Source organism: Oncorhynchus nerka, linkage group LG8 (assembly GCF_034236695.1).
Source record: "Oncorhynchus nerka isolate Pitt River linkage group LG8, Oner_Uvic_2.0, whole genome shotgun sequence".
Taxonomy (NCBI): Eukaryota; Metazoa; Chordata; class Actinopteri; order Salmoniformes; family Salmonidae; genus Oncorhynchus; species Oncorhynchus nerka.
Genome location: NC_088403.1, coordinates 30,617,937 through 30,645,207, shown reverse-complemented (window position 1 = coordinate 30,645,207; position 27,271 = coordinate 30,617,937). Strand labels below are relative to the sequence as shown.

The following is a 27,271-nucleotide window of genomic DNA, read 5'->3' as shown; positions in this document are numbered from 1 at the left end:
ATATTTCCCCCCCTTTGGCCTGGAACCTCCACAGTGGCCCTTTGACCTATAACATTCCTTCCTCTGCACCGTGTTTTGGCAAGGTTAAATCCAGCTTCATCCATAAATACAAATGAATGTGGTCTTTCCAGTGCTTCCACCTCCATTACTCTCTGAAATACAGTAAGTGCACAGTTTTACTGTAGAAATGCTAGTGTTTTTTTTTACTGTAAATATTTTGTATAGCTGTGTACGTAACCTCAGACGTCTTACCTGGACATATTGGTATCTTTGCTCTTTTACCCGTTCACTGTTTCTCTCGAACGGTACACTGTATAACTGTTTCATTGTAACTTGGTGTTTCTTTAGGACTCGAGCAATAGTTGTTGTGCTGACAGAATTAACCTTTTCAAATATATCATTATCAGCCAGCACTCTGTCTTGAATCTCCCGCAGTTTTATTGCATTGTTGACAACAACCATGTCAACAATAGCATTTTCCTGCGCATCTGAAAATATTTTTCCTCTTCCCCCTGTTGGGGGCAGCCTTTGGGTCCTGTTGTAAAAATATATTTTACAGTCAAACTTACTGTAATATATATCTGTGTAAATATTCTATAATTGCAATACAAAATAGATTCCTGTAATGTTTTCATTTACTGTAAGGATGTAACTCTCACCTGTTTGCATGATGGAAAATTCGCATTACAGATGCCACTGTGGATCTTTGCAGATTGGGTTGCACCCTCAACCCTGCCTCTCTCAATGAGAGACCATGGTTCACGACATGGTCTATAAGTGTAGCCCTTATTTCATCTGAAATAACAGCTCTTTGTCTTCTTTGTCTTCCTCCACGCATCCGCCCTCTCCCTGCCACCCTTCTCCCTCCACGAACCCATCTTCCTTGTTCCATTTCCAAAATGAGTCTTTCTGAGCTCTACCTATATAAACTGTAATATGTGTGTGTGTTCACTAACAAGTCTAAAACAAGACACCTGCTTAGCCTTTCAGCTGAAATTGCAATCAGCAGTGTTTGAAAGGCACAAGGCTGAAATCTATTCCGTTTTGAATGTGTGGTTCACAGTTTTGACAGCAGTGTGTTAGCATTTGAACAAAGTGCTGTAAATCCACAGTGTTGTGCAGGTTGTGGTTAAAGTCATAGGATAAGTGTGTAGAGTTTTGAAAACTGTGAACTAGAGTTTGAACTAGAGTTTGGTCCACATGAACTGCTGCTGTGCAGACTGTAGTTAGAGTTTGGTCCACATGAACTGCTGCTGTGCAGACTGTAGTTAGAGTTTGGTCCACATGAACTGCTGCTGTGCTGACTGTAGTTAGAGTTTGGTCCACATGAACTGCTGCTGTGCAGACTGTAGTTAGAGTTTTGCACATGTGACTCCAGTTGTGTCCACTGTCGTTTAGCAATCGAAAAAAAACTGTAATTTCAGTTTAGCAGGTTAGCTCTGAATGTACGCTGATTGGTCAATAATGGAACTGACTAGCAGTAGAGCGCTACGTGTACTGTTATGAATTGTGCGTGCGTCTGTAATCACTCTACCCTCTCAATTTAGTTCTCCTACAGCATTCAGTTCCAGCCCATGTGAGGAACTGGAGTGATTAAAAAAAAACGCAAAGCAAGAAGTTTCTCAGTAAACAGGCTGATTGTGAGATTGAGGCTAAACTGAGGGAATATGGGACAGATGTGTTTTAATAAGGAAGAGATGCCCCTCTATACTTCCACTGATAGGTCAGCAAGAAGTGTGTGTGTGTGTGTGTGTGTGTGTGTGTGTGTTGTGTGTGTGTGTGTGATAAATGACTAGTCAGCATTGTGCAGTGATAAATGACTAGTCAGCATTGGCAGTCAAGCCACACACACTCACACACACACACACACACACACACACACACACACACACACAGTAAAACAATTTTGTATTTCTGTAAGGATGCCCAATCCTAATCTTTATCTTGGGGATTATATCATTCAGACTTTGACCCTATCTAGCAGGGGGATGAGTGTTGTTTGGGGTACTGCTGCAGTTACATGTATTTCTGTGCTTCACTGCTCTCAAAGCTCTGCAACCTAATCTTGATTATGACATAATGAACAAGGCGGGGGGGGGGGGACCCTGACCGAATCACATAACGAGTGTGTTTTTAAAGCAACGGCAACAGAGGAGATTGTTTGTCAGGACATCTCCTGCAGGATTTGAACAAAGGACACAGTCATCATGGATTTAAGAGCTCTCGTATTACTGTCCCCACTTCTCCCAATCCCCCTCTCCTCCTCTCCTCCTCTCCTCTTCCCTCCAGGATAGTCTGCTCTGTCACTGCTCAATGATTCAGCATCCAAACCACACCGCGTTGCTGTAGTTTATCCCTTTCTTGAAGGATAAAAGTGGTCTCTTGGGTGTGTGAGATTGCGTCTGTGTGTATAGGTTTCACACACCCCTTCTCTGCTCGATCACGTTCTGTTCCTCCTTCACTCCAAAGCTATTTTGTAGTGTGTTTTATAGTGTGTGTGTTTTATTGTGTGTGTGTGGTTAGTGTGTGTGTGTGGTTATTGTGTGTTTCACTCCAAAGCTATTTTGTAGTGTGTTTTATAGTGTGTGTTTTATTGTGTGTGTGTGTGTGTGGTTATTGTGTGTTTCACTCCAAAGCTATTTTGTAGTGTGTTTTATAGTGTGTGTTTTATTGTGTGTGTGTGTGGTTAGTGTGTGTGTGTGGTTAGTGTGTGTTTCACTCCAAAGCTATTTTGTAGTGTGTTTTATAGTGTGTGTGTGTTATTATTGTGTGTGTGTGTGTGTGTGTGGTTATTGTGTGTTTCACTCCAAAGCTATTTTATAGTGTGTGTTTGTGTACTCCCTATCCATCTGTCTTTTTCCTTCTACTCCTTGACAAAGTGTTTTGAGGTACACTCTTAAGATACACTGAGGAATCTGGTTGACTGTCAGGTTACCAAACACTGGTATGACCATGTCTTACCTCACACCATTAATACAAGACCTAACGCTGCATGACGTTGTCTTTCCGGTCTCCACCGAATACGGTACTTCCACCCCGCGGGGTCGTTGCCGTAGCACCCAGTCTCTGATCTCCTCTCCTGTTTGAACTCCGCGTCGTACGATTATAAAGCAAAGAACACATCACTTATTCAACACAGAGAAGCAGCAGTGACAGAGATGTAGCATGACTGCTGTACAAACAGCACCTAGTCTGTGTCAGCCAGTGTCTCCGGACCAGAGACCGTGCCCTTTTTCTGTGTGTGTTAAATAATCATGTGTGTAAAAGCTTCTGCGTATACGCATCTGTGTGTGTGTGCCTGTCATCCATGTGTGTGTGTGTGTGTGTGCATGCTTGTCATCTGTGTGTGTGTGTGTGTGTGTGTGCGTGTGTGTGCGCACACGCTTGTCATCCGCGTGTGTGAGTGTTAAATAATCATGTGTGTAAAAGCTTCTGCGTATACGCATCTCTGTGTGTGTGTGCCTGTCATCCATGTGTGTGTGTGTGTTTGCATGCTTGTCATCTGTGTGTGTGTGTGTGTGTGTGTGTGTGTGTGTGTGTGTGTGTGTGTGTGTGTGTGTTTGCATCTCTGCTGAACAGACACAGGGGGACAGTGTGTTCAGATGTATTACAGAGGCTACTACAGCACTGTGTCCTTTCCTGCAGCAGGGTCCAATCAGATGACCTTCTACAGTTTCACTGGACTCCTGTTCTATTGTGTTTGTGTTCTGGGATTATTTATTTATTCCCCACTTGAGGAGAATAGCCTGGGAGATGATTGTGTTTCTGTAGGCAGTGGAGGGGCCTCTATGGGGGAGGAAGAGGGGGGCAGGAACCCCTCTCTGTAGTGAAGGAATGGGATTGGGCAGGTAGAAGGGGCAGGGCAGACATTAGGCAGCAGACACAGGGAAGGGCTACCAAGAGATTAACACACACACACACACACACACACACACACACACACGCACACACACACGTTGCATGATGTGACAAAGGCCTGCCTGTATTGGCCTCTACTCCACTGTAGCTGTGTGAGTAGCCCTTCACATTACATCACCCATCACACCACAGGAACAGAAGTCAGACAGGGCAGACGCTGGGGGCTGCTTTGTCCAGTCGCCCCTGAGAAGGAGAGTGTGCCAACCAAGCCAACAGACACTTCATCAACCATGAATGCTGCATCCTTGTACTCTCTTACACACACACACGCACACACACGCACACACACACACACACACACCTCCCTCGTGCAGGGCTGTCATCTAAGATAGCCCTATGTAGAACGTAATCCATTGTAACATGAGACCGTGTTATGTGTCAGGGTATCATCGCATCTACTGGGGATGAACAGGAATAGGTACACACACACCTTTCTGGTCTCCACAAGCATAGTTAAACACCCCCACCCCCATGCAGAGAGGCATAACTCATTCCTGTTTGATATGTGTGGAAAGCAGAACTCAGACCTGTGTGTATATGTGTGTGTGTGTGACAGAATATAATTATTCCCTCTGTACCTTAAACACAGTGTGGTTGGTTTGAAGGTCAGTATGAAGGTAGAGATGCGCTGCCATTGGTCCAGATCTCCTATACAGAACACTTTTACCCCAGGCCCTTTTTCCCCACTGAGCTGATAGGAGAGGAGGGGAGGGGAGGGGGGCATAAATAACAGTGGCACGTGAGGATGACAGACTTAATGGCATGGGAGGAGAAGATAGAAATACCACATCCGAGCAGGAGAGTTACAGAAATGACTGGAAGGGAAAGGGGGAAACCTAGTCAGTTGTACAACCGAATGCATTCAACTGAAATGAGTCTTCCACATTTAACCCAACCCCTCTGAATCAGAGAGGTGCGGGGGGGCTGCCGCAATCCAGGTCATCGGCGACCAGGGAGCAGTTGTTGGGGGTTAACTGCCTTGTTCAAGGGCAGCTCGGGGTTTCGACCTCTCGGTTACTGGCCCAACGCTCCTGCCGCCTGGAGCATAGCCTGTTGTGAATGAACTGTTATTCACCCAGCAGAGAGTAGTTACACAGTGATAGTTATTTATGTTATTCATTCCTTGGGGTTTTGGAGGGTTTTTCCTGAAAGACCGTGTGTGTGTGCTTCATATAGAGACGTGTGTGTGTGTTGTCTGTCTATGTTTCCATGGTGTGCAACTGATCCCTGGTGTATAATGTCTAAGACAGACAATACACACACACACACACACACACACACACTGCATCACTAAGCAGTGTGAGGAGGTGGCACCAACTCTACTCTTGAACAATCAACCACATCTCAATGTCTCTCCCCTCCACCCCCAAACTACCCCCTCCCTCCACCTCCCTCTGTTTGTCTGTTACATCTCATTCCTCTACATAGCGTGAAATCTGTCTTTTCAGCAGAGCTCAAATCCGTAATGTTTCCCAAGGTCGACGTGTCTTTTTACATTCCGTGCTCGCAATTCTGTCTGTGTGAGCGCCGTCGACTCTCGGAATCTCTCGCCCCTTTCTCTCCCTGTTTTCCCTTCTCTCGCTCTCTCTCTCGCTGTCTCTCTGTCTGTCTCTCTCTCTCTCTCTCTCTCTCTCTCTGTCTCTCTCTGTCTCTCTCTCTGTCTGTCTGTCTGTCTGTCTGTCTCTCTCTCTCTCTCTCTCTGTCTGTCTGTCTGTCTGTCTGTCTGTCTGTCTGTCTGTCTGTCTGTCTGTCTGTCTGTCTGTCTGTCTGTCTGTCTGTCTGTCTCTCTGTCTCTCTGTCTCTCTCTCTCTCTGTCTCTCTCTCTCTCTGTCTCTCTCTCTCTCTCTCTCTCTGTCTCTGTCTCTCTCTCTCTCTCTGTCTCTGTCTCTCTCTGTCTCTCTCTCTCTGTCTCTCTCTCTCTCTGTCTCTCTCTGTCTCTCTCTCTCTCTGTCTCTCTCTCTCTCTCTCTCTCTCTTCTCTCTCTCTCTCTCTGTGTGGCTGCCTCAGTGACTGTGGGATTTTTAGAATGCATTTCACAGCATTGCACAGGCTTACAAACACATCGTGACAAGATAATGACACTCGTTTGCAATTGTCTTGTTCTTTTAAACTCTCCTTCTCTCTTTCTAATGTCTCTGCAGCATTAGATAGACACCAGAGTTCTCTCTCTCTCTCACTTCATTGACATGCTCTGGCAGATATTCTCCCTTCCGTCTTTCTTTTATCTGTCTCTGCCGATTTCTCCTCTTCTTTCTCTCCCCAGGTCTCTGTCTGTGCACCTCTGTTATATAAGACACTTCATACTCTTCCCCTCTCCGTTCTCCACCACCCTTCTCCTTTCCTTTCCTCTCCTCTCATTTTTTATTTTTTTATTTTTTTATTTCACCTTTATTTAACCAGGTAGGCTAGTTGAGAACAGGTTCTCATTTGCAACTGCGACCTGGCCAAGATAAAGCATAGCAGAGTGAACAGACAACACAGAGTTACACATGGAGTAAACAATTAACAAGTCAATAACACAGTAGAGAAAAAAAGGGGAGTCTATATACAATGTGTGCAAAAGGCATGAGGAGGTAGGCGAATAATTACAATATTGCAGATTAACACTGGAGTGATAAATGATCAGATGATCATGTACAGGTAGAGATATTTGTGTGCAAAAGAGCAGAAAGGTAAATAAATAAAAACTGTGGGGATGAGGTAGGTGAAAATGGGTGGGCTATTTACCAATAGATTATGTACAGCTGCAGCGATCGGTTAGCTGCTCAGATAGCTGATGTTTGAAGTTGGTGAGGGAGATAAAAGTCTCCAACTTCAGCGATTTTGCAAATCGTTCCAGTCACAGGCAGCAGAGTACTGGAACGAAAGGCGGCGAATGAGGTGTTGGCTTTGGGGATGCTCAATGAGATACACCTGCTGGAGCGCGTGCTACGGATGGGTGTTGCCATCGTGACCAGTGAGCTGAGATAAGGCGGAGCTTTGCCTAGCATGGCCTTGTAGATGACCTGGAGCCAGTGGGTCTGGCGACGAATATGTAGCGAGGGCCAGCCGACTAGAGCATACAAGTCGCAGTGGTGGGTAGTATAAGGTGCTTTAGTGACAAAACGGATGGCACTGTGATAAACTGCATCCAGTTTGCTGAGAAGAGTGTTGGAAGCCATTTTGTAGATGACATCGCCGAAGTCGAGGATCGGTAGGATAGTCAGTTTTACTAGGGTAAGCTTGGCAGCGTGAGTGAAGGAGGCTTTGTTGCGGAATAGAAAGCCGACTCTTGATTTGATTTTTCGATTGGAGATGTTTGATATGGGTCTGGAAGGAGAGTTTGCAGTCTAGCCAGACACCTAGGTACTTATAGGTGTCCACATATTCAAGGTCGGAACCATCCAGTGTGGTGATGCTAGTCGGGCAAGCGGGTGCAGGCAGCGATCGGTTGAAAAGCATGCATTTGGTTTTACTAGCGTTTAAGAGCAGTTGGAGGCCACGGAAGGAGTGTTGTATGGCATTGAAGCTCGATTGAGGTTAGATAGCACAGTGTCCAATGACGGGCCGAAAGTGTATAGAATGGTGTCGTCTGCGTAGAGGTGGATCAGGGAATCGCCCGCAGCAAGAGCAACATCATTGATATACACAGAGAAAAGAGTCGGCCCGAGAATTGAACCCTGTGGCACCCCCATAGAGTCTGCCAGAGGACCGGACAACATGCCCTCCGATTTGACACACTGAACTCTGTCTGCAAAGTAATTGGTGAACCAGGCAAGGCAGTCATCCGAAAAGCCGAGGCTACTGAGTCTGCCGATAAGAATATGGTGATTGACAGAGTCGAAAGCCTTGGCAAGGTCGATGAAGACGGCTGCACAGTACTGTCTTTTATCGATGGCGGTTATGATGTCGTTTAGTACCTTGAGTGTGGCTGAGGTGCACCGTGACCGGCTCGGAAACCAGATTGCATAGCGGAGAAGGTACGGTGGGATTCGAGATGGTCAGTGACCTGTTTGTTGACTTGGCTTTCGAAGACCTTAGATAGGCAGGGCAGAATGGATATAGGTCTGTAACAGTTTGGGTCCAGGGTGTCTCCCCCTTTGAAGAGGGGATGACTGCGGCAGCTTTCCAATCCTTGGGGATCTCAGACGATATGAAAGAGAGGTTGAACAGGCTGGTAATAGGGGTTGCGACAATGGCGGCGGATAGTTTCAGAAATAGAGGGTCCAGATTGTCAAGCCCAGCAGATTTATACGGGTCCAGGTTTTGCAGCTCTTTCAGAACATCTGCTATCTGGATTTGGGTAAAGGAGAACCTGGAGAGGCTTGGGCGAGGAGCTGCGGGGGGCCGGAGCTGTTGGCCGAGGTAGGAGTAGCCAGGCGGAAGGCATGGCCAGCCGTTGAGAAATGCTTGTTGAAGTTTTCGATAATCATGGATTTGTCGGTGGTGACCGTGTTCCCTAGCCTCAGTGCAGTTGGCAGCTGGGAGGAGGTGCTCTTGTTCTCCATGGACTTCACAGTGTCCCAGAACTTTTTGGAGTTGGAGCTACAGGATGCAAACTTCTGCCTGAAGAAGCTGGCCTTGGCTTTCCTGACTGACTGCGTGTATTGGTTCCTGACTTCCTGAACAGTTGCATATCGCGGGACTGTTCGATGCTATTGCAGTCCGCCACAGGATGTTTTTGTGCTGGTCGAGGGCAGTCAGGTCTGGAGTGAACCAAGGGCTGTATCTGTTCTTAGTTCTGCATTTTTTGAACGGAGCATGCTTATCTAATATGGTGAGGAAGTTACTCTTAAAGAATGACCAGGCATCCTCAACTGACGGGATGAGGTCAATGTCCTTCCAGGATACCCGGGCCAGGTCGATTAGAAAGGCCTGCTCACAGAAGTGTTTTAGGGAGCGTTTGACAGTGATGAGGGGTGGTCGTTTGACTGCGGCACCGTAGCGGATACAGGCAATGAGGCAGTGGTCGCTGAGATCCTGGTTGAAGACAGCGGAGGTGTATTTGGAGGGCCAGTTGGTCAGGATGACGTCTATGAGGGTGCCCTTGCTTACAGAGTTAGGGTTGTACCTGGTGGGTTCCTTGATGATTTGTGTGAGATTGAGGGCATCTAGCTTAGATTGTAGGACTGCCGGGGTGTTAAGCATATCCCAGTTTAGGTCACCTAACAGAACAAACTCAGAAGCTAGATGGGGGCAATCAATTCACAAATGGTGTCCAGGGCACAGCTGGGAGCTGAGGGGGGTCGGTAGCAGGCGGCAACAGTGAGAGACTTATTTCTGGAGAGAGTAATTTTCAGAATTAGTAGTTCGAACTGTTTGGGTATGGACCTGGAAAGTATGACATTACTTTGCAGGCTATCTCTGCAGTAGACTGCGACTCCTCCCCTTTGGCAGTTCTATCTTGACGGAAGATGTTATAGTTGGGTATGGAAATCTCTGAATTTTTGGTGGCCTTCCTGAGCCAGGATTCAGACACGGCAAGGACATCAGGGTTAGCAGAGTGTGCTAAGGCAGTGAGTAAAACAAACTTAGGGAGGAGGCTTCTAATGTTGACATGCATGAAACCAAGGCTTTTTCGATCACAGAAGTCAACAAATGAGGGTGCCTGGGGACATGCAGGGCCTGGGTTTGCCTCCACATCACCCGCGGAACAGAGAAGGAGTAGTATGAGGGTGCGGCTAAGGGCTATCAAAACTGGTCGCCTAGAGCGTTGGGGACAGAGAATAAGAGGAGCAGGTTTCTGGGCATGGTAGAATATATTCAGGGCATAATGCCCAGACAGGGGTATGGTGGGGTGCAGGTACTGCGGAGGTAAGCCCAGGCACTGGGTGATGATGAGAGAGGTTTTATCTCTGGACATGCTGGTTGTAATGGGTGAGGTCACTGCATATGTGGGAGGTGGGACAAAGGAGGTATCAGGGGTGTGAGGAATAGGACTAGGGGCTCCATTGTGAACTAAAACAATGATAACTAACCTGAGCAATAGTATACAAGGCATATTGACATTTGAGAGAGACATACAGCGATGCATACAGTGAACACAGGTGTTGAATTGGGAAAGCTAGCTAAAACAGTGGGTGAGACAACAGCTAATCAGCTAGCATAACAACAGCAGGTGAGATGGCATTGACTAGGCAACTCGGCCGACAGATAAAACAAACAAGCAGAATGGAGTACCTTGATTTAATGGACAGTCATCCTCCTCTATCCCCCATTATGGAGTCTCAATGCCATTAGTGAGTGTACATGTGGAAGGGTGAACAAGGAAACCGATGAGACCAAACATGCCATTAACCCTGGGGGAGAATTCAACTGTACGTGTCTGTCCTCGGACTCAAACATTATAGGTCCGTTCTCTGACCTTTCGTCTCTCTGTGTTGTTGCGTTCCAGGCACCTCTCCGGCTCCAAGATCAAGGATCTTCTCAGAATCTCCGTCCCCTTCCTCAAACGAGCCTGTGCCGTCTCTCTCTATGTGAGAATCGACCACAACCATTACAACTAAGACTATGTCTATATCTCAGTACACATCTGTTTGGGATAGTAATCATGTTGAATGTGTAGGTTAAAGCACATGTTTGATGTTATGTTCGGTACAGTTAACATTATATACATTGAATGTGTATGTTAAAGCACCGGTTTGATGCAAGTTTTTGGTACATTTCACTGTTTTGTTGATATTTGTAAATGTTGGTCTAGTTGAATGGTAATGTCCTGCTGTTCTCTCCTCCCTCCTGTAGGTGGCGGTCATCATGTCCTTCAGGCTCTGGCTGATGGGCGGCTCCATGCCTCTCTTCTCGGAGCAGGACAACCCAGCCTCCTTCTCTCCTCACCTGCTCACCAGGTTATTCCTAGCCCTATCACAGACATGTTAAATCAATTTCAATGCTAAAATGCTAAGATACCGTATTTCCTGCTACATGTAACCACTATGTTAAAAGTTGTATAAAAGGCTATGAATATACATAGAACCACAAATAGACCCAAACAACAGCCTCCCTCCCTGGGTTAGCCTCCTACCCACTCCCCAGGCTTCAGGGCTTACCCCATGGTTGTAGACCTCAGAGTGTGTGAGCAGTAGCAGACACTGTAGCTGGCCTCTGCTGGCCTCTGGCAACAAATCATCTGTCAATTAGCTCTTGCAAGGCCACCTGGCAAATGTACTTCCTAAATCTCTTCATACCCTACATCCAATCCTTCTTTCCCTCCTTCCCTCCTTTCTCCCTGGCACTGTCTCGAGGAAGCTCTTGTCATTGAGAGAGTGTCCGTTTTAGTGTTAAACATTTCCATCCAGCCAGCTATCTATTTGCTGTCTATCTATCCATCAGTCAGTGTGCTCCATAATGTTTTAATGAAGAGATGCGTCTCGTAGTGAATACTGAGGATTGAGACTAACCTTGAAGAGTGTGTGTGTCCTTTTGATTCTGCCAATCAGTCAGTTATGGATGTGTGTGTGTGTGTGTGTGTGTGTGTGTGTGTGTGTGTGTGTGTGTGTGTGTGTGTGTGTGTGTGTGTGTGTGTGTGTGTGTGAGAAGAGTGTGTATCGTCCTTGGTGTGTGTGTGTGGTCTGTGTTTATTCATTCCCACTCCATCTGTGGTGATGCAGTAGTGATTATCCATCATGTCAGCATTTCTCTGCCATTCCATTTATAATTCATCACAGTGCCCTCCTTTCTGTCATTAATCTACCCTGTGTGTGTGTGTGTGTGTGGGAGGTTGTGTAGGTATGTCTGTGTGTGTAGGTGCTTGAGTGATTTATTTGAATAAACATGCGGACTGCGGTCACAGCTTGATATGACATATTTATCAACTGCGGGGGACTGGAGAAGTAGCTGTGTGTTTGTGTGTGTGTTTGTGTGTGTGTGTGTGTGTGTGTGTGTGTGTGTGCGTGCGTGTGTAGGTGCTTAAGTGATTCATTTGAATAAACAAGCGGACTGCGGTCACAGCTTCATATTACTGATTTACCAACCGCGGGTGACTGGAGAAGTAGCTGTTTTCTATATGAATTTGTTAGGTTCTAGTTTTCAGAATACAAACTCAACAGACACTATGCAAGCTTTAAACCAAGTTTATTCTGCCCAGAGGGCCAATACAGCTGCATTAGAAAAAGACATGGTTTCACCCGTGGTAGTGTATACATACCCCACCTTGGGCGGAGTCTCCTCCTCACCCGTGGTAGTGTATACATACCCCACCTTGGGTGGAGTCTCCTCCTCACCCGTGGTAGTGTATACATACCCCACCTTGGGCGGAGTCTCCTCCTCACCCGTGGTAGTGTATACATACCCCACCTTGGGCGGAGTCTCCTCCTCACCCGTGGTAGTGTATACATACCCCACCTTGGGTGGAGTCTCCTCCTCACCCGTGGTAGTGTATACATACCCCACCTTGGGCGGAGTCTCCTCCTCACCCGTGGTAGTGTATACATACCCCACCTTGGGCGGAGTCTCCTCCTCACCCGTGGTAGTGTATACATACCCCACCTTGGGCGGAGTCTCCTCCTCACCCGTGGTAGTGTATACATACCCCACCTTGGGTGGAGTCTCCTCCTCACCCGTGGTAGTGTATACATACTCCACCTTGGGCGGAGTCTCCTCCTCACCCGTGGTAGTGTATACATACCCCACCTTGGGCGGAGTCTCCTCCTCATCGCTACACATTGCATCCTTATTGCTAGGCAGGGAGCTAAGAGATATGGGCCTTAAACGGTTCCTCCCTTTATCAATACTGCCACGTGTGACCGTTTTCCCTGCACTCAGCCCCTCCCAAACTTCATTATGACACCCCTCATGTCTCTTTTAGAACTAATGATTCATAATAGGTTTGGTTTTTGAGCTTTAACTATCAAATTATGTGCAACAGTCACAGCCTGGTTAATGGCTGTGTGTGTGTGTGTGTGTGTGTGTGTGTGTGTGTGTGTGTGTGTGTGTGTGTGTGTGTGTGTGTGTGTGTGCATGCTTTGGAGTTTTAATCTTCAACTGACCATGTTGCAGACCAGTGACTTTTCTGTTGATTTAGCGTTTTCTATTCCTCTCTCGTTTCTCATAAAGGTCAGGTGTGTTTGTGTGTTATTGCCTATTTGTGTGTGTGTGTGTGTGTGTGTAATTGCCTAGTTGAGTGTGTACATCAAATTATCAAATTTAATGCTGAAAGCTTTTTGAGAATCTTGAGTGTCATACTGCAACTCACATTCTAATCCATTAAACATCAAGTGCCATTGTCTGTGATTGCCTTTTTCTCTGTGTGTGTGTGTGTGTTTGCACATGTGCGTGCATGTATTTATTTACCTGTGTGTTTGCCCGTGTGTGTGAGAGAGTGTATTTCAAGGGTATTTGTCTTTCTGGTGTGTCAGTGTCCTCTGCGCTGAGTGGTGTGGAGTGCTCTCCTCACATCATGACTATGTGAGCCTTTAAGGCTGTTTAGCTGGTTGGTTTGACACCTGAATTCAGGACTCTTGATCAGGGAGAACATGCTGGAACACAGGAGACCGAGGAGACAGAGGAGACAGAGGAGACAGAGGAGACAGAGGAGACAGGGGAGACACGGCTACAGTCCTCTAACCTCCCATCACCTACCTGTCAGAAACTGCTATACATTTTCTCCATTATTCTTTCTCTGTCTCGATGTCTCTCTCTTTCGATGGCTGTTTCTCTCACTTTCCCTCTCTTTCTTGATTAAGCTCCTCTCTTCTCTCTCTCTCTCTCTCTCTCTCTCTCTCTCTCATTTTCACTCCCTCTTCTCTCTTTCTTGATTACCATCTTTCATTCCCTCACTCCCTCTCTCATTTCCTCTCTCTTTCTTGATTACTTTCTCTCTCTTTCACTCCCTCACTCTCTCTCTCATTTTCACTCCCTCTTCTCTCTTTCTTGATTACCATCTTTCATTCCCTCACTCCCTCTCTCATTTCCTCTCTCTTTCTTGATTACTTTCTCTCTCTTTCACTCCCTCAATTTCTCTCACTCTTTCTTCTGTCTCTCTCTGTTTATTGATTACTCTCTTTCTCCCTCTCCCATTTTCTTTCTCTTTTTTTTCCAAACATGCATCACTTTCCTCTCTCCCTTTTCCCCCCTCCCTCACTTCTCCCTGCCCTGTCTCCTCCTCTCTGTTAGGAAATGCTGTGCATGTTGTGTTTAGTGGGGGGAGTGGCGGGTTGTGGGCAGTGGGGGGAATTGAATCTATGTCCCGTTCCAGTCTGATCATGGCAGTTGGTGAGCATACTCCTCCATGTTGAACTCTCTGGTTCTGTCAGTCGCCGTGTGTGTGTGTGTGTGTGTGTGTGTGTGTGTGTGTGTGTGTGTGTGTGTGTGTTCATGCTTGTGCATGTCTATCTGTATGTCTTTCTCTCCAATAGCCAGCCTGACTGGGTGGCAAAAACAGAAGGATGAGGTTGATATTCTGTACATCCATTGCACATATCTAGCCTCCTATACAGCAGGGATTTCCCCTCAATCTGTTATAGCACGAGGTTAGGTGAATCTGTCAATATATCACTTAATGGCTTCCTCTGGCATTAGATGTTCCTCCATAAATCGATGATATACCAGCAGTTCATAATCACTCTGCGTCCCCTCTCAAATCAACAGGCGATCTGAACCCGCCTATCCAAATCAATGGAGAATTGACTTTCCCTATCTATTCTATTCTATGGGAAAGCTTGTTTTGCTGCAGAGAGAGAATCAATGTGTAATCTATGCATATCTCTGAAGCTGCTGCTCTTCTGAGTGGGAGGAGGATGCTGATAGGGTGTCACAGTGTTCTCATGTTCTCTGACCAGAGATAGGGCTGGGTGCCATTTTGGATGCAGAAACACACACATGCAAATGACTTCTAACATCACCCTACTGTGTGTGTGTGTGTGTGTGTGTGTGTGTGTGTGTGTGTGTGTGTGTGTGTGTGTGTGTGTTTCTGCCCGTGAGCGTGTGTGTGGGTGTTAGGATTAATTTTCTTCAGTGCACTGAAACACAAATATGCCTTTTCCCGTTTGCAGTGTTGTCTAAGTGTCTATCAAAGTTTAATTTCACTTCAAACCACAAAAGTTTTGTCTTACAGTTCACCATCCCAAACACCAGACTCACTAACTCATCTCCAATCAGAGCTTCAGCTACAGAGCAGTTTATACTGTGTCCTCTGCGCTGAGTGGTGCGGAGTGCTCTCCTCACATCATGACTGTGTGAGACTTTAAGGCTGTTTAGCTGGTTGGTTTGACACCTGAATTCAGGACTCTTGATCAGGGAGAACATGCTGGAACACAGGAGACCGAGGAGACACAGCTACAGTCCTCAAACCTCCTGTCAGCAACTGCCATTCATTTTCTCCATTATTCTTTCTCTGTTTGGATGTCTCTCTCTTTCGATGGCTGTTTCTCTCACTTTCCCTCTCTTTCTTGATTACGCTCCCTCTTTCACTCTCTCGCTCATTTTCACTCCCTCTTCTCTCTTTCTTGATTACTCTCTTTCACTCCCTCACTCCCTCTCTCATTTCTCTTTCTTTCTTGATTACTCTCTTTTACTCCCTCACTCCCTCTCTCATTTTCTCTCTCTTTCTTGATTACTCTCTTTCACTCCCTCACCCCTCTCATTTTCTCTCTCTTTCTTGATTACTCTCTTTCACTCCCTCACCCCCTCTCATTTTCTCTCTCTTTCTTGATTACTCTCTTTCACTCCCTCACTCCCTCTCTCATTTTCTCTCTCTTTCTTGATTACTCTCTTTCACTCCCTCACCCCCTCTCATTTTCTCTCTCTTTCTTGATTACTCTCTTTCACTCCCTCTCTCATTTTCTCTCTCTTTCTTGATTACTCTCTTTCACTCCCTCTCTCATTTTCTCTCTCTTTCTTGATTACTCTCTTTTACTCCCTCACCCCCTCTCTCATTTTCTCTCTCTTTCTTGATTACTCTCTTTTACTCCCTCACCCCCTCTCATTTTCTCTCTCTTTCTTGATTACTCTCTTTCACTCCCTCACCTTCTCCCATTTTCTTTCTCTTTTCTTTTCTTTCTCTTATTTTTCCAAACATGCATCACTCCTCTTTCCCTTTTCTGTCTCGATGTCTCTCTCTTTCGATGGCTGTTTCTCTCTCTCTCTCTCTCTCTCTCTCTCTCTCTCTCTCTCTCTCTCTCTCTCTCTGTCTGTTTCTTGATTTCTCTCTCTCTCTTTCACTCACTCTCTAATTTTCTTTCTCCATTTCTTCTTTTCTCATCCATGCATCACTTTCCTCTCTCCCTTTTCCCTTCCCTCATTCTCTCCCTGCCGTGTCTTCTCCTCTGTTAGGAAATGCTGTGCATGTTATGCTTAGTCGGGAGAGAGGCGGTTGTGGGTAGAGGGGGATCTGTGTGTGTGTGTGTGTATGTGTGTGTGTGTGTGAGAGAGCATGCGTTTGTGTGGGTGTTAGGATTCATTTTTATCAATGCAATGAAGTACAAAAGATATTCCCTTAACCATTTGCAGTTTTGTCAAATCAAAGTTTCACTTCACTTCAAGTCACATCTATATGTTCATTTGAAAAGTTTTGTCTTACAGTTCACCATCCCAAACACCGGACTCACTAACTCATCTCCAATCAGAGCTTCAGCTACAGAGCAGTTCCTTACAGCCCTGTGTTTGTTGTTCCAGTTAGTCTTTGAGTAGAGGAACGACCACCCACTCAGACTGGAGCTGAAGCCTTTCCATTTCCATAGAGGAGCCAGCTTATCTGTTCTAAATGATAAGGGGCAGCCATTGACTGTAATGGAGAGTCATTTAGTGATTTAACAGTGTGAGTGTCTGTGTGTGTTCTCTATCGCTTCCCGCTCCCCTCTCTCTGTTTTCTTTCATTACTCATTCTCCTCTCTCAGCTACCAGTCCTTTCACTTTCCCCTACTCCCCCACTCCTCCCATCTCCTCTCTCCCTCTCTTCTCTGTCTCCTGCTCAGTCAAGCAGGACCTCCTCTCTCTCTTTCTGTCCGTGGCCATGTACTGGTCTCAGGTAGCTCCCCCAGTGCGACAGAATCAATAGCACAGCCGCTCGGACCACTGCGTCCCAAATGGCACCATATGGCCTTTGTAGTGCACTACTTTTTGACCAGGGCCCATAGAGCTCTGGTCAACAGTAGTGCACCAGAGGGAATAGAGTTCCATTTGGGACACAACCCCATATCTAAACTCACGGAGGACACGATGACCAACAGAACAGGAACAAGATGTTCTTTAATGGCTGTTTGCAGTCAACAACCATAGCGTGTGATTGAATACAGTGCGATTCAACTTCCTGTACATGTAATGTGACCAATAGTTAACATTTGAACCCTCTTTCTCTGTCTATTTGTCTCTGTTCTCTTGTCTTCTCCCTCTAGGTTCCTGACCTACTGCTACCTGTTGGCGTTCAACGCGTGGCTGCTGCTGTCTCCCGCGGTGCTATGTTATGACTGGCAGGTGGGCAGTATACCCCTGGTGGAGTCACTGTGGGACATGCGCAACGTCGCCGCCCTGCTGCTGGGAGTGGTCATGGTCGCCCTCTGTCTACACTGTGTCATGTCGCTACAGGTGAGATGGACATGGAGATTAGGTGCCCTCAGAACAGCCTCAATTCGTCGCGGCGTGGACTCTACAAGGTGTCGGAAGTGTTCCACAGGGATGCTAGCCCATGTTGACTTCAATGCTTCCCACAGTTGTCAAGTTGGCTGGATGTCCTATGGTTGGTGGACCATTCTTGATACACACGGGAAACTGTTGAGCGTGAAAAACCCAGCAGCGTTGCAGTTCTTGACACAAACCGGTGTGCCTGGCACCTACTACCATACCCCGTTCAAAGGCACTTACTGTAAATCTTTTGTCTTGCCCATTCACCCTCTGAATGGCAAACATACACAATCCATGTCTCAGTTGTCTCAAGGCTTAAAAACCCTTCTTTAACCTGTCTCCTCCCCTTCATCTACTCTGATTTGAAGCGCATTTAACAAGTGACATCAATAAGGGATCGTAGCTTTAACCAGGATTCACCCAGTCAGTCTATGTGGAAAGAGTATAATGTTCAGAATGTGTTGTACACAGTGTATTGATGATATCTGTCTAGTACTTGGACGTCTACATTAGAAGCTAGGGGTTTCTGAACTAGGCCTGCTTTTACACACTGATACTCACAGGTTTCTAAACACTCTCAAACTCTCACACGTTATTTGCGCAACCCACACCATGAACATACAGTACAGGCTTTCTCTGCGTTGCCGTGGTGACAGGCAGTGTTTAGAGAAGGAGACTTATTATGTGTGAGAAGTGTGTGTCCTATGTGTGTCTATGCCAGGTGGGTATTGGGTATGCTCTCACATGACACCCTCCTCTTAGTGCATCCCCCCTCCCTCCCTCTCTCTCTCTCGCTCTCTCCCTCATCTCTTTCTCCCCCGAGATGAACTCATTCTACAAGCCTTAATCAATCAAGCCTGCTTGTCAAAAGCATCATTCATCGTTATTGAATAGGCCTTTGGTCCCCACCTCACTCAGACAGTGTGAGAGATGTCTCGGCTGCTACTGTCGGCTGTCAACACCGAATGGCATTTGTGATATTGATCTCTTTACCCTTTACCCCTTGGTTTGCGTCAGTGTAATTGTTTAAAGCTGAAAGAATTGTGAAAGCTCTTGTTCTCTTCCTGTAGTTTGGTAGGTAACTTTTCTCAATATGCTGATCTTCTTGTAGAGAATGAAGTGAAACAAGGCGGCAGGTAGCCTTAGCATTTAAGAGCGTCGGGCCAGTAACTGAAAGGTCGCTGGTTCGAATCCCCAAACTGACTAGATTGCCCGAGCAAACAGAGTTCTGTGATCATGTGTGAGTGATGGGAACAGAAAGTGTATTGAAAAGGAGTCAGGTGTGTGTGCGTATGTGCATGCCAGAGCAAGATGAGGAAAGACAAATGCAAGTGAGGAAAGCTAAATGGAGAGGCGCAGTACGAATGAGAGGGAGAGTAAAAGAGAGGAAGTGGAAGAAGAGGAAGCATGAAAACTTTTCCATTAGCAGGGAAGAGTGAGGAAATGAGAACATTTAATTGGCCAGCCCCTGCTGGGTGGGTACAGGATTACTGTAGGAGAAGCTGACTCATACTCTACAATACAGCAGTGGTATTCTGCTGTGCACTAATCAGACAGGGGTAAACTCATTAGGCTGGTTAGTGTTATTGGTTGTTAAGACAAGTTATCAGTGCTTGAGACAGACAGACAGACAGACAGACAGACAGACAGACAGACAGACAGACAGACAGACAGACAGACAGAGAGAGAGAGATTTCTTTATCTTTCCCTATCCCTATTTCAATCTTCTGTTTTTCTCTCTCTCTCTTTTGCTGAGGTTTGCATTAGAGGTCAACCGATTAATCGGAATGGCCAATTTAATTAGGGCCGATTTAATTAGGGCCGATTTAATTAGGGCCGATTTAATTAGGGCCGATTTAATTAGGGCCGATTTCAAGTTTTCATAACAATCGGTGATCTGCATTTTTGGACACCGATCATGGCCGATTACATTGCACTCCACGAGGAGACTGCGTGGCAGGCTTGACTACCTGTTATGCGAGTGCAGAAAGGAGCCAAGGTAAGGTGCTAGCTAGCAATACACGTATCTTATTAAAAAACAATCAATCTTAACATAATCACTAGTTAACTACACATGGTTGATGATATTACTAGTTTATCTAGCTTGTCCTGCATTGCATATAATCGATGCGGTAACTGTTAATTTATCATTGAATCACAGCCTACTTCGCCAAACAGGTGATTTAACAAGCGCATTCGCGAAAAAAGCGAATTGCACCAATGTGTACCTAACCATAAACATCAACGCCTTTCTTAAAATCAATACACAAGTATATGTTTTTAAACCTGCATATTTAGTTAATATTGCCTGCTAACATGAATTACTTTTAACAAGGGAAATTGTGTCACTTCTCTTGCGTTCTGTGCAACAGAGTCAGGGTATATGCAGCAGTTTGGGCCGCCTGGCTTGTTGAGAACTGTGTGAAGACTATTTCTTCCGAACAAAGACAGCCCACTTCGCCAAACGGGGGATGATTTAACAAAAGCGCATTTGCGAAAAAAGCATAATCGTTGCACGAATGTACCTAACCATAAACATCAATGACTTTCTTAAAATCAATACACAGAAGTATATATTTTTAAACCTGCATATTTAGTTAAAATAAATTCATGTTAGCAGGCAATATTAAACTAGGGAAATTGTGTCACTTCTCTTGCGTTCATTGCACGCAGAGTCAGGTTATATGCAGCAGTTTGGGCCACCTGGCTCGTTGCTAACTAATTTGCCAGAATTTTACGTGATTATGACTTAAGATTGAAGGTTGTGCAATGTAACAGGAATATTTAGACTTATTGATGCCACCCGTTAGATAAAATACGTACCGGTTCCGTATTTCACTGAAAGAATAAACGTTTTATTTTCTAAATGATAGTTTCCGGATTTGACCATATTAATGACCTAAGGCTTGTATTTCTGTGTGTTATTATGTTATAATTAAGTCTATGATTTGATAGAAATCAAATTGTATTTGTCACATACACATGGTTACCAGATGTTAATGCGAATGTAGCGAAATGCTTGTGCTTCTAGTTCCGACAATGCAGTAATAACCAACGAGTAATCTAACCTAACAATTCTACAACTACTACCTTATACACACACACGTGTAAAAGGATAAAGAATATGTACATATATGAATGAGTGATGGTACAGAACGGCATTGGCAAGATGCAGTAGATGGTATTGAGTACAGTATATACATATGAGATGAGTAATGTAGGGTATGTAAACACAAAAGTGGCATAGTTTAAAGTGGCTAGTGATACATGTATTACATAAAGATGGCAAGATGCAGTAGATGATAGAGTACAGTATATACATATACATATGAGATGAGTAATGTGGGGTATGTAAACATTATATTAAGTGGCATTGTTTAAAGTTGCTAGTGATACATTTTTAAAATCAATTTCCATCCATTTCCATTATTAAAGTGGCTGGAGTTGAGTCAGTATGTTGGCAGCAGCCACTCAATGTTAGTGGTGGCTGTTTAACAGTCTGATGGCCTTGAGATAGAAGCTGTTTTTCAGTCTCTCGGTCCCTGCTTTGATGCAGCTGTACTGACCTCGCCTTCTGGATGATAGCGGGGTGAACAGGCAGTGGCTCGGGTGGGTGTTGTCCTTGATGATCTTTATGGCATTCCTGTGACATCGGGTGGTGTAGTTTGCCCCCGGTGATGCGTTGTGCAGACCTTACTACCCTATGGAGAGCCTTACGGTTGTGGGCGGAGCAGTTGCCGTACCAGGCGGTGATATAGCCCGACAGGATGCTCTCGATTGTGCATCTGTAGAAGATTGTGAGTGCTTTTGTTGACAAGCCGAATTTCTTCAGCCTCCTGAGGTTGAAGAGGCACTGCTGCGCCTTCTTCACAATGCTGTCTGTGTGGGTGGACCGATTCAGTTTGTCCTTGATGTGTACGCCGAGGAACTTAACTTACTACCCTCTCCACTACTGTCCCGTCGATGTGGATAGGGGGGTGCTCCCTCTGCTGTTTCCTGAAGTCCACGATCATCTCCTTTGTGTTGTTGACATTGAGTGTGAGGTTATCTTCCTGACACCACACTCCGAGGGCCCTCACCTCCTCCCTGTAGGCCGTCTCGTCGTTGTTGGTAATCAAGCCTACCACTGTAGTGTCGTCCGCAAACTTGATGATTGAGTTCGAGGCGTGCATGGCCACGCAGTCGTGGGTGAACAGGGAGTATAGGAGAGGTCTCAGAACGCACACTTGTGGGGCCCCAGTGTTGAGGATCAGCGGGGTGGAGATGTTGTTGGCGGCCCCTCAGGAAGTCCAGTACCCAGGTGCACAGGGCGGGGTCGAGACCTGGTGTTAAATGCTGAGCTGTAGTCGTTGAACAGCATTCTCACATAGGTATTCCTCTTGTCCAGATGGGTTAGGGCAGTGTGCAGTGTGGTTGCGATTGCGTCGTCTCTGGACCTATTGGGGCGGTAATCAAATTGGAGTGGGTCTAGGGTGTCAGGTAGGATGGAGGTGATATGGTCCTTGACTAGTCTCTCAAAGCACTTCATGATGACAGAGGTGAATGCTACGGGGTGGTAGTCGTTTAGCTCAGTTACCTTAGCTTTCTTGGGAACAGGAACAATGGTGGCCCTCTTGAAGCATGTGGGAACAACAGACTGGGATAGGGATTGATTGAATATGTCCGTAAACACACCAGCCAGCTGGTCTGTGCATGCTCTGAGGACGCGGCTGGGGATGCCGTCTGGGCCTGCAGCCTTGCGATGGTTAACACGTTTAAATGTTTTACTCGGCTGCAGTGAAGAAGAGTCCGCAGGTTTTGGTAGCGGGCCGTGTCAGTGGCACTGTATTGTCCTCAAAGTGAGCAAAGAAGTTATTTAGTCTGTCTGGGAGCAAGACATCCTGGTCCGCGACAGGGCTGGTTTTCTTTTTGTAACCCGTGATTGACTGTAGACCCTGCCACATACCTCTTGTGTCTGAGCCGTTGAATTGCAACTCTACTTTGTCTCTATACTGACGCTTTTCTTGTTTGATTGCCTTGCGGAGGGAGTAGCTACACTGTTTGTATTCGGTCATGTTTCCGGTCACCTTGCTCTGGTTAAAGGCAGTGGTTCACGCTTTCAGTTTTGCGTGAATGCTGCCATCAATCCACGGTTTCTGGTTTGGGAATGTTTTAATAGTTGCTGTGGGTACGACATCGCGGATGCACTTTCTAATGAACTCGCTCACCAAATCAGCGCATTCATCAATGTTGTTGTTGGAAGCAATGCGGAACATATCCCAATCCACGTGATCGAAGCAGTCTTGAAGCATGGAATCAGATTGGTCGGACCAGTGTTGAACAGACCTGAGCGCGGGAGCTTCTTTTTTTAGTTTCTGTCTGTAGGCTGGAAGCAACAAAATCGAGTCGTGGTCAGCTTTTCCGAAAGCTTTTTGTCTGCGCGATGCGTGAAGAAACCAGCTGGCTGCACCGACTCCGATAGCGTCTCTCGAGTGAGCAATGTTTCCGTGAAGCAAAGAACGTTAGTCTCTGATGTCTGTCTGGAATGCTACCCTTGCTCGGATTTCATCTATCATGTTGTCAAGAGACTGGACATTGGCGAGTGGTATGCTAGGGAGTGGTGCGCGATGTGCCCGTCTCCGGAGCCTGACCAGAAGACTTTGTTTGCCCCTATTACGGTGAAGTTGTTTAGGTTCGCCGGCTGGGATCCGATCCATTGTGGTGGGCAAAACATAGGAGCCGCTTCGGGAAAGTCATATTCCTGGTCGTAATGATGGTGAGTTGATGTTGCTCTTATATTCAGTCGTTCCTCCCAGCTGTATGTAATGAAACCTAAGATTACCTGGGGTACCAATGTAAGAAATAACACGTAAAAAAACAAAATACTGCATAGTTTCCTAGGAATGCGAAGCGGCCATCTCTGTCGGCACCGGGTGTAGGGGAGAAGGGTCTGACTGAGCGGTGGTAGGCAGCAGCAGGCTCGTAAGTATTCATTCAAACAGCACTTTCATGTGTTTGCCAGCAGCTCTTCGCAATGCTTTAAGCATTGCTCTGTTTATGACTTTAAGCCTATCAACTCGCGAGATTAGGCTGGTGTAACCGATGTGAAATGGCTAGCTAGTTAGTGGGGTGCGCGCTAATAGCGTTTCAAACGTCACTCACTCTGAGACTTGGAGTAGTTGTTCCCCTTGCTCTGCAAGGGCCGCGGCTTTTGTGGAGCGATTGGTAACGATGCTTCGAGGGTGGCTGTTGTCAATGTGTTCCTGGTTCAAGCCCAGGTAGGGGCGAGGAGAGGGACAGAAGCTATACTGTTACACTGGCAATACTAAAGTGCCTATAAGAACATCCAATAGTCAAAGGTATATGAAATACAAATGGTATAGAGAGAAATAGTCCTACAATTCCTATAATAACCTCAACCTAAAACTTCTTACCTGGGAATATTGAAGACTCTAATAAAAGGAACCACCAGCTTTCATATGTTCTTATGTTCTGAGCAAGGAACTTAAACGTTAGCTTTTTTACATGGCACATATAGCACTTTTACTTTCTTCTCCAACACTTTGTTTTTGCGTTATTTAAACCAAATTGAACATGTTTCATTATTTACTTGAGGCTAAATTGATTTGATTGATGTATTATATCAATTTAAAATAAAAATGTTCATTCAGTATTGTCGTAATTGTCCGATTTAATCGGTATCGGCCTTTTTTGGTCCTCCAATAATCGGTATCGGTATCAGCGTTGAAAAATCATAATCGTCGACCTCTAGAATGCATGCGGCATCCGTCACACTCCCGACATGGCCCTTGGGAGATGTGACATAGTCACACAGTGCCATCAGTGTGACTTGCCTCTGTAACCTCTATGACCTCCCCTAGAGAAATCTGTCTGTATCATCATCCACAACCACCTCAAGCAGAATGCACAGGTGACCCTTGACCCCAGGAAGTAATTGGTGCATCACTCCTGTCCCCTGTTGGTGTTTGTCAGTTCCTGGTTCCTGCCCTTAACCTTGACCTCAAGAAGTCATTGAAGCATTTAAAGCCCAGGCTGTGGGTGCGTTTCAGGCCTGGCTACATTGCAGTTTCCTTCTAGATCACACAACGCCTGGATGAACGCAGCCCATGTCACCATTGCCTGATGTGACTGCAATATACAGTAGTTTGTCTGCAACATGGTCAATGTCATAGAATTAGAATGACCACTTCCAGGTTCGGTCACTTCCTGATTTCTATCCCTGACCATTGACACGGGGGGTGTGGGGGGTCAGTACATCATCAGCAAAGGCATACAGTATAGCAAACTCATGGAACCAACAGCTGTCTGAGAGGAACAAGTACAAGAGAGGGCAGGGAAAGCCTGAGTGGAACAAGTACGTGAGAGGGCAGGAAAAGCCTGAGTGGAACAAGTACGTGAGAGGGCAGGGAAAGCCTGAGTGGAACAAGTACGTGAGAGGGCAGGGAAAGCCTGAGAGGAACAAGTACGTGAGAGGGCAGGGAAAGCCTGAGAGGAACAAGTACAAGAGAGGGCAGGGAAAGCCTGAGTGGAACAAGTACGTGAGAGGGCAGGGAAAGCCTGAGAGGAACAAGTATGTGAGAGGGCAGGGAAAGCCTGAGAGGAACAAGTACAAGAGAGGGCAGGGAAAGCCTGAGTGGAACAAGTACGTGAGAGGGCAGGGAAAGCCTGAGAGGAACAAGTACGTGAGAGGGCAGGGAAAGCCTGAGTGGAACAAGTAAGTGAGAGTGCAGGGAAAGCCTGAGAGGAACAAGTACGTGAGAGGGCAGGGAAAGCCTGAGTGGAACAAGTATGTGAGAGGGCAGGGAAAGCCTGAGAGGAACAAGTATGTGAGAGGGCAGGGAAAGCCTGAGAGGAACAAGTACGTGAGAGGGCAGGGAAAGCATGAGAGGAACAAGTACGTGAGAGGGCAGGGAAAGCCTGAGAGGAACAAGTACGTGAGAGGGCAGGGAAAGCCTGAGAGGAACAAGTACGTGAGAGGGCAGGGAAAGCCTGAGTGGAACAAGTACGTGAGAGGGCAGGGAAAGCCTGAGAGGAACAAGTACATGAGAGGGCAGGGAAAGCCTGAGAGGAACAAGTACAAGAGAGGGCAGGGAAAGCCTGAGTGGAACAAGTACGTGAGAGGGCAGGGAAAGCCTGAGTGGAACAAGTACGTGAGAGGGCAGGGAAAGCCTGAGAGGAACAAGTACATGAGAGGGCAGGGAAAGCCTGAGAGGAACAAGTACAAGAGAGGGCAGGGAAAGCCTGAGTGGAACAAGTACGTGAGAGGGCAGGGAAAGCCTGAGAGGAACAAGTACGTGAGAGGGCAGGGAAAGCCTGAGAGGAACAAGTACAAGAGAGGGCAGGGAAAGCCTGAGAGGAACAAGTACGTGAGAGGGCAGGGAAAGCCTGAGTGGAACAAGTACGTGAGAGGGCAGGGAAAGCCTGCGAGGAACAAGTACGTGAGAGGGCAGGGAAAGCCTGAGAGGAACAAGTACGTGAGAGGGCAGGGAAAGCCTGAGAGGAACAAGTACGTGAGAGGGCAGGGAAAGCCTGAGAGGAACAAGTATGTGAGAGGGCAGGGAAAGCCTGAGTGGAACAAGTACGTGAGAGGGCAGGGAAAGCCTGAGAGGAACAAGTACATGAGAGGGCAGGGAAAGCCTGAGTGGAACAAGTACGTGAGAGGGCAGGGAAAGCCTGAGAGGAACAAGTACGTGAGAGGGCATGGAAAGCCTGAGTGGAACAAGTACGTGAGAGGGCAGGGAAAGCCTGAGAGGAACAAGTACAAGAGAGGGCAGGGAAAGCCTGAGTGGAAACAAGTACGTGAGAGGGCAGGGAAAGCCTGAGAGGATCTCTCTGTCCCAGCTTTGATGCACCTGTACCGACCTCGCCTTCAGGATGGAAGCGGGGTGAACAGAGTGGCTCGGGTGATTGTTGTCCTTGATGATCTTTTTGGCCTTCCGGTGACATTGGGTGGTGTAGGAGGGCAGGTAGTTTGCCCCCGGTGATGCGTTGTACAGACGCTCCCTCTGCTGTTTCCTGAAGTCCACGATCATCTCTTTTGTTTTGCTGACATTGAGTGATAGAGTGTGGTGTCAGGAAAGTAACCTGAGGGCCCTCACCTCCTCCCTGGAGGCCGTCTCGTCGTTGTTGCTAATCAAGCCTACCACTGTAGTGTCGTCTGCAAACTTGATGATTGAGTTGGAGGCGTGCATGGCCCCGCAGTCGTGGGTGAACGGAGTACAGGAGAGTGTACTATGGTGTTAAATGCTGAGCTGTAGTCCATCAACGGCATTCTTACTTAGGTATTCCTCTTGTCCAGATGGGATAGAGTAGTGTGATGGCGATTGCATCGTGTGTGCGTGCACATGTACTCACGTGCATGTGTGTGTGTGTGTCTGTGTGTGTGTGTGTGTACTGCCTAGCCATATGTTGGCCTGGCAGGGCTGGTGAGTGTGTGTGTGTGTGTGTGTGGACTGGGACATATGTCAGTCAGCCAGCTCTGAAGGGTTCTACTGGGATGGACTAACGGTTGTGAGTCCAGAACTAGAGGGGTCTGATCTGGGAGGGATGCCTTGCTGCTGACCACCCAGTATAGTCATCTGGAGCACTGGGCTGTAAGCACAGAATATTCCTCTACACCAGGGGTTGGGAGATGAGGAGAGAGGAAAGGAGGGATGGTGGAAAGGGAAGAAAAGAGGAGAGGAGGAGAAGAGAAGAGTAGAGTGAAAAGAGAGAGGAGTAGACTGACGGGGGAAACTAGAGGACATTTAGAATGGAAAGGAAAGAGTTAAGAGTAGAGGACTGAGGAGATGAGTGGTAAAGATATGGAGAGATTGACAGG

The 27,271-nt window shown here is 46.6% G+C and overlaps 1 protein-coding gene across 1 annotated transcript in view; it reads left to right on the top strand.

The window, feature by feature from the left end:
* The window catches only part of LOC115133819 (protein O-mannosyl-transferase TMTC1-like), a 75,267-nt gene that overhangs the window by 45,318 nt on the left and 2,678 nt on the right, over positions 1 to 27,271 (top strand). The window contains exons 5-7 of the mRNA XM_065021129.1: positions 10,292 to 10,373; positions 10,639 to 10,742; positions 17,226 to 17,415. Of these exons, the coding sequence (XP_064877201.1) occupies positions 10,292 to 10,373; positions 10,639 to 10,742; positions 17,226 to 17,415 (376 nt within the window). The remainder of the gene's footprint in view (positions 1 to 10,291; positions 10,374 to 10,638; positions 10,743 to 17,225; positions 17,416 to 27,271) is intronic.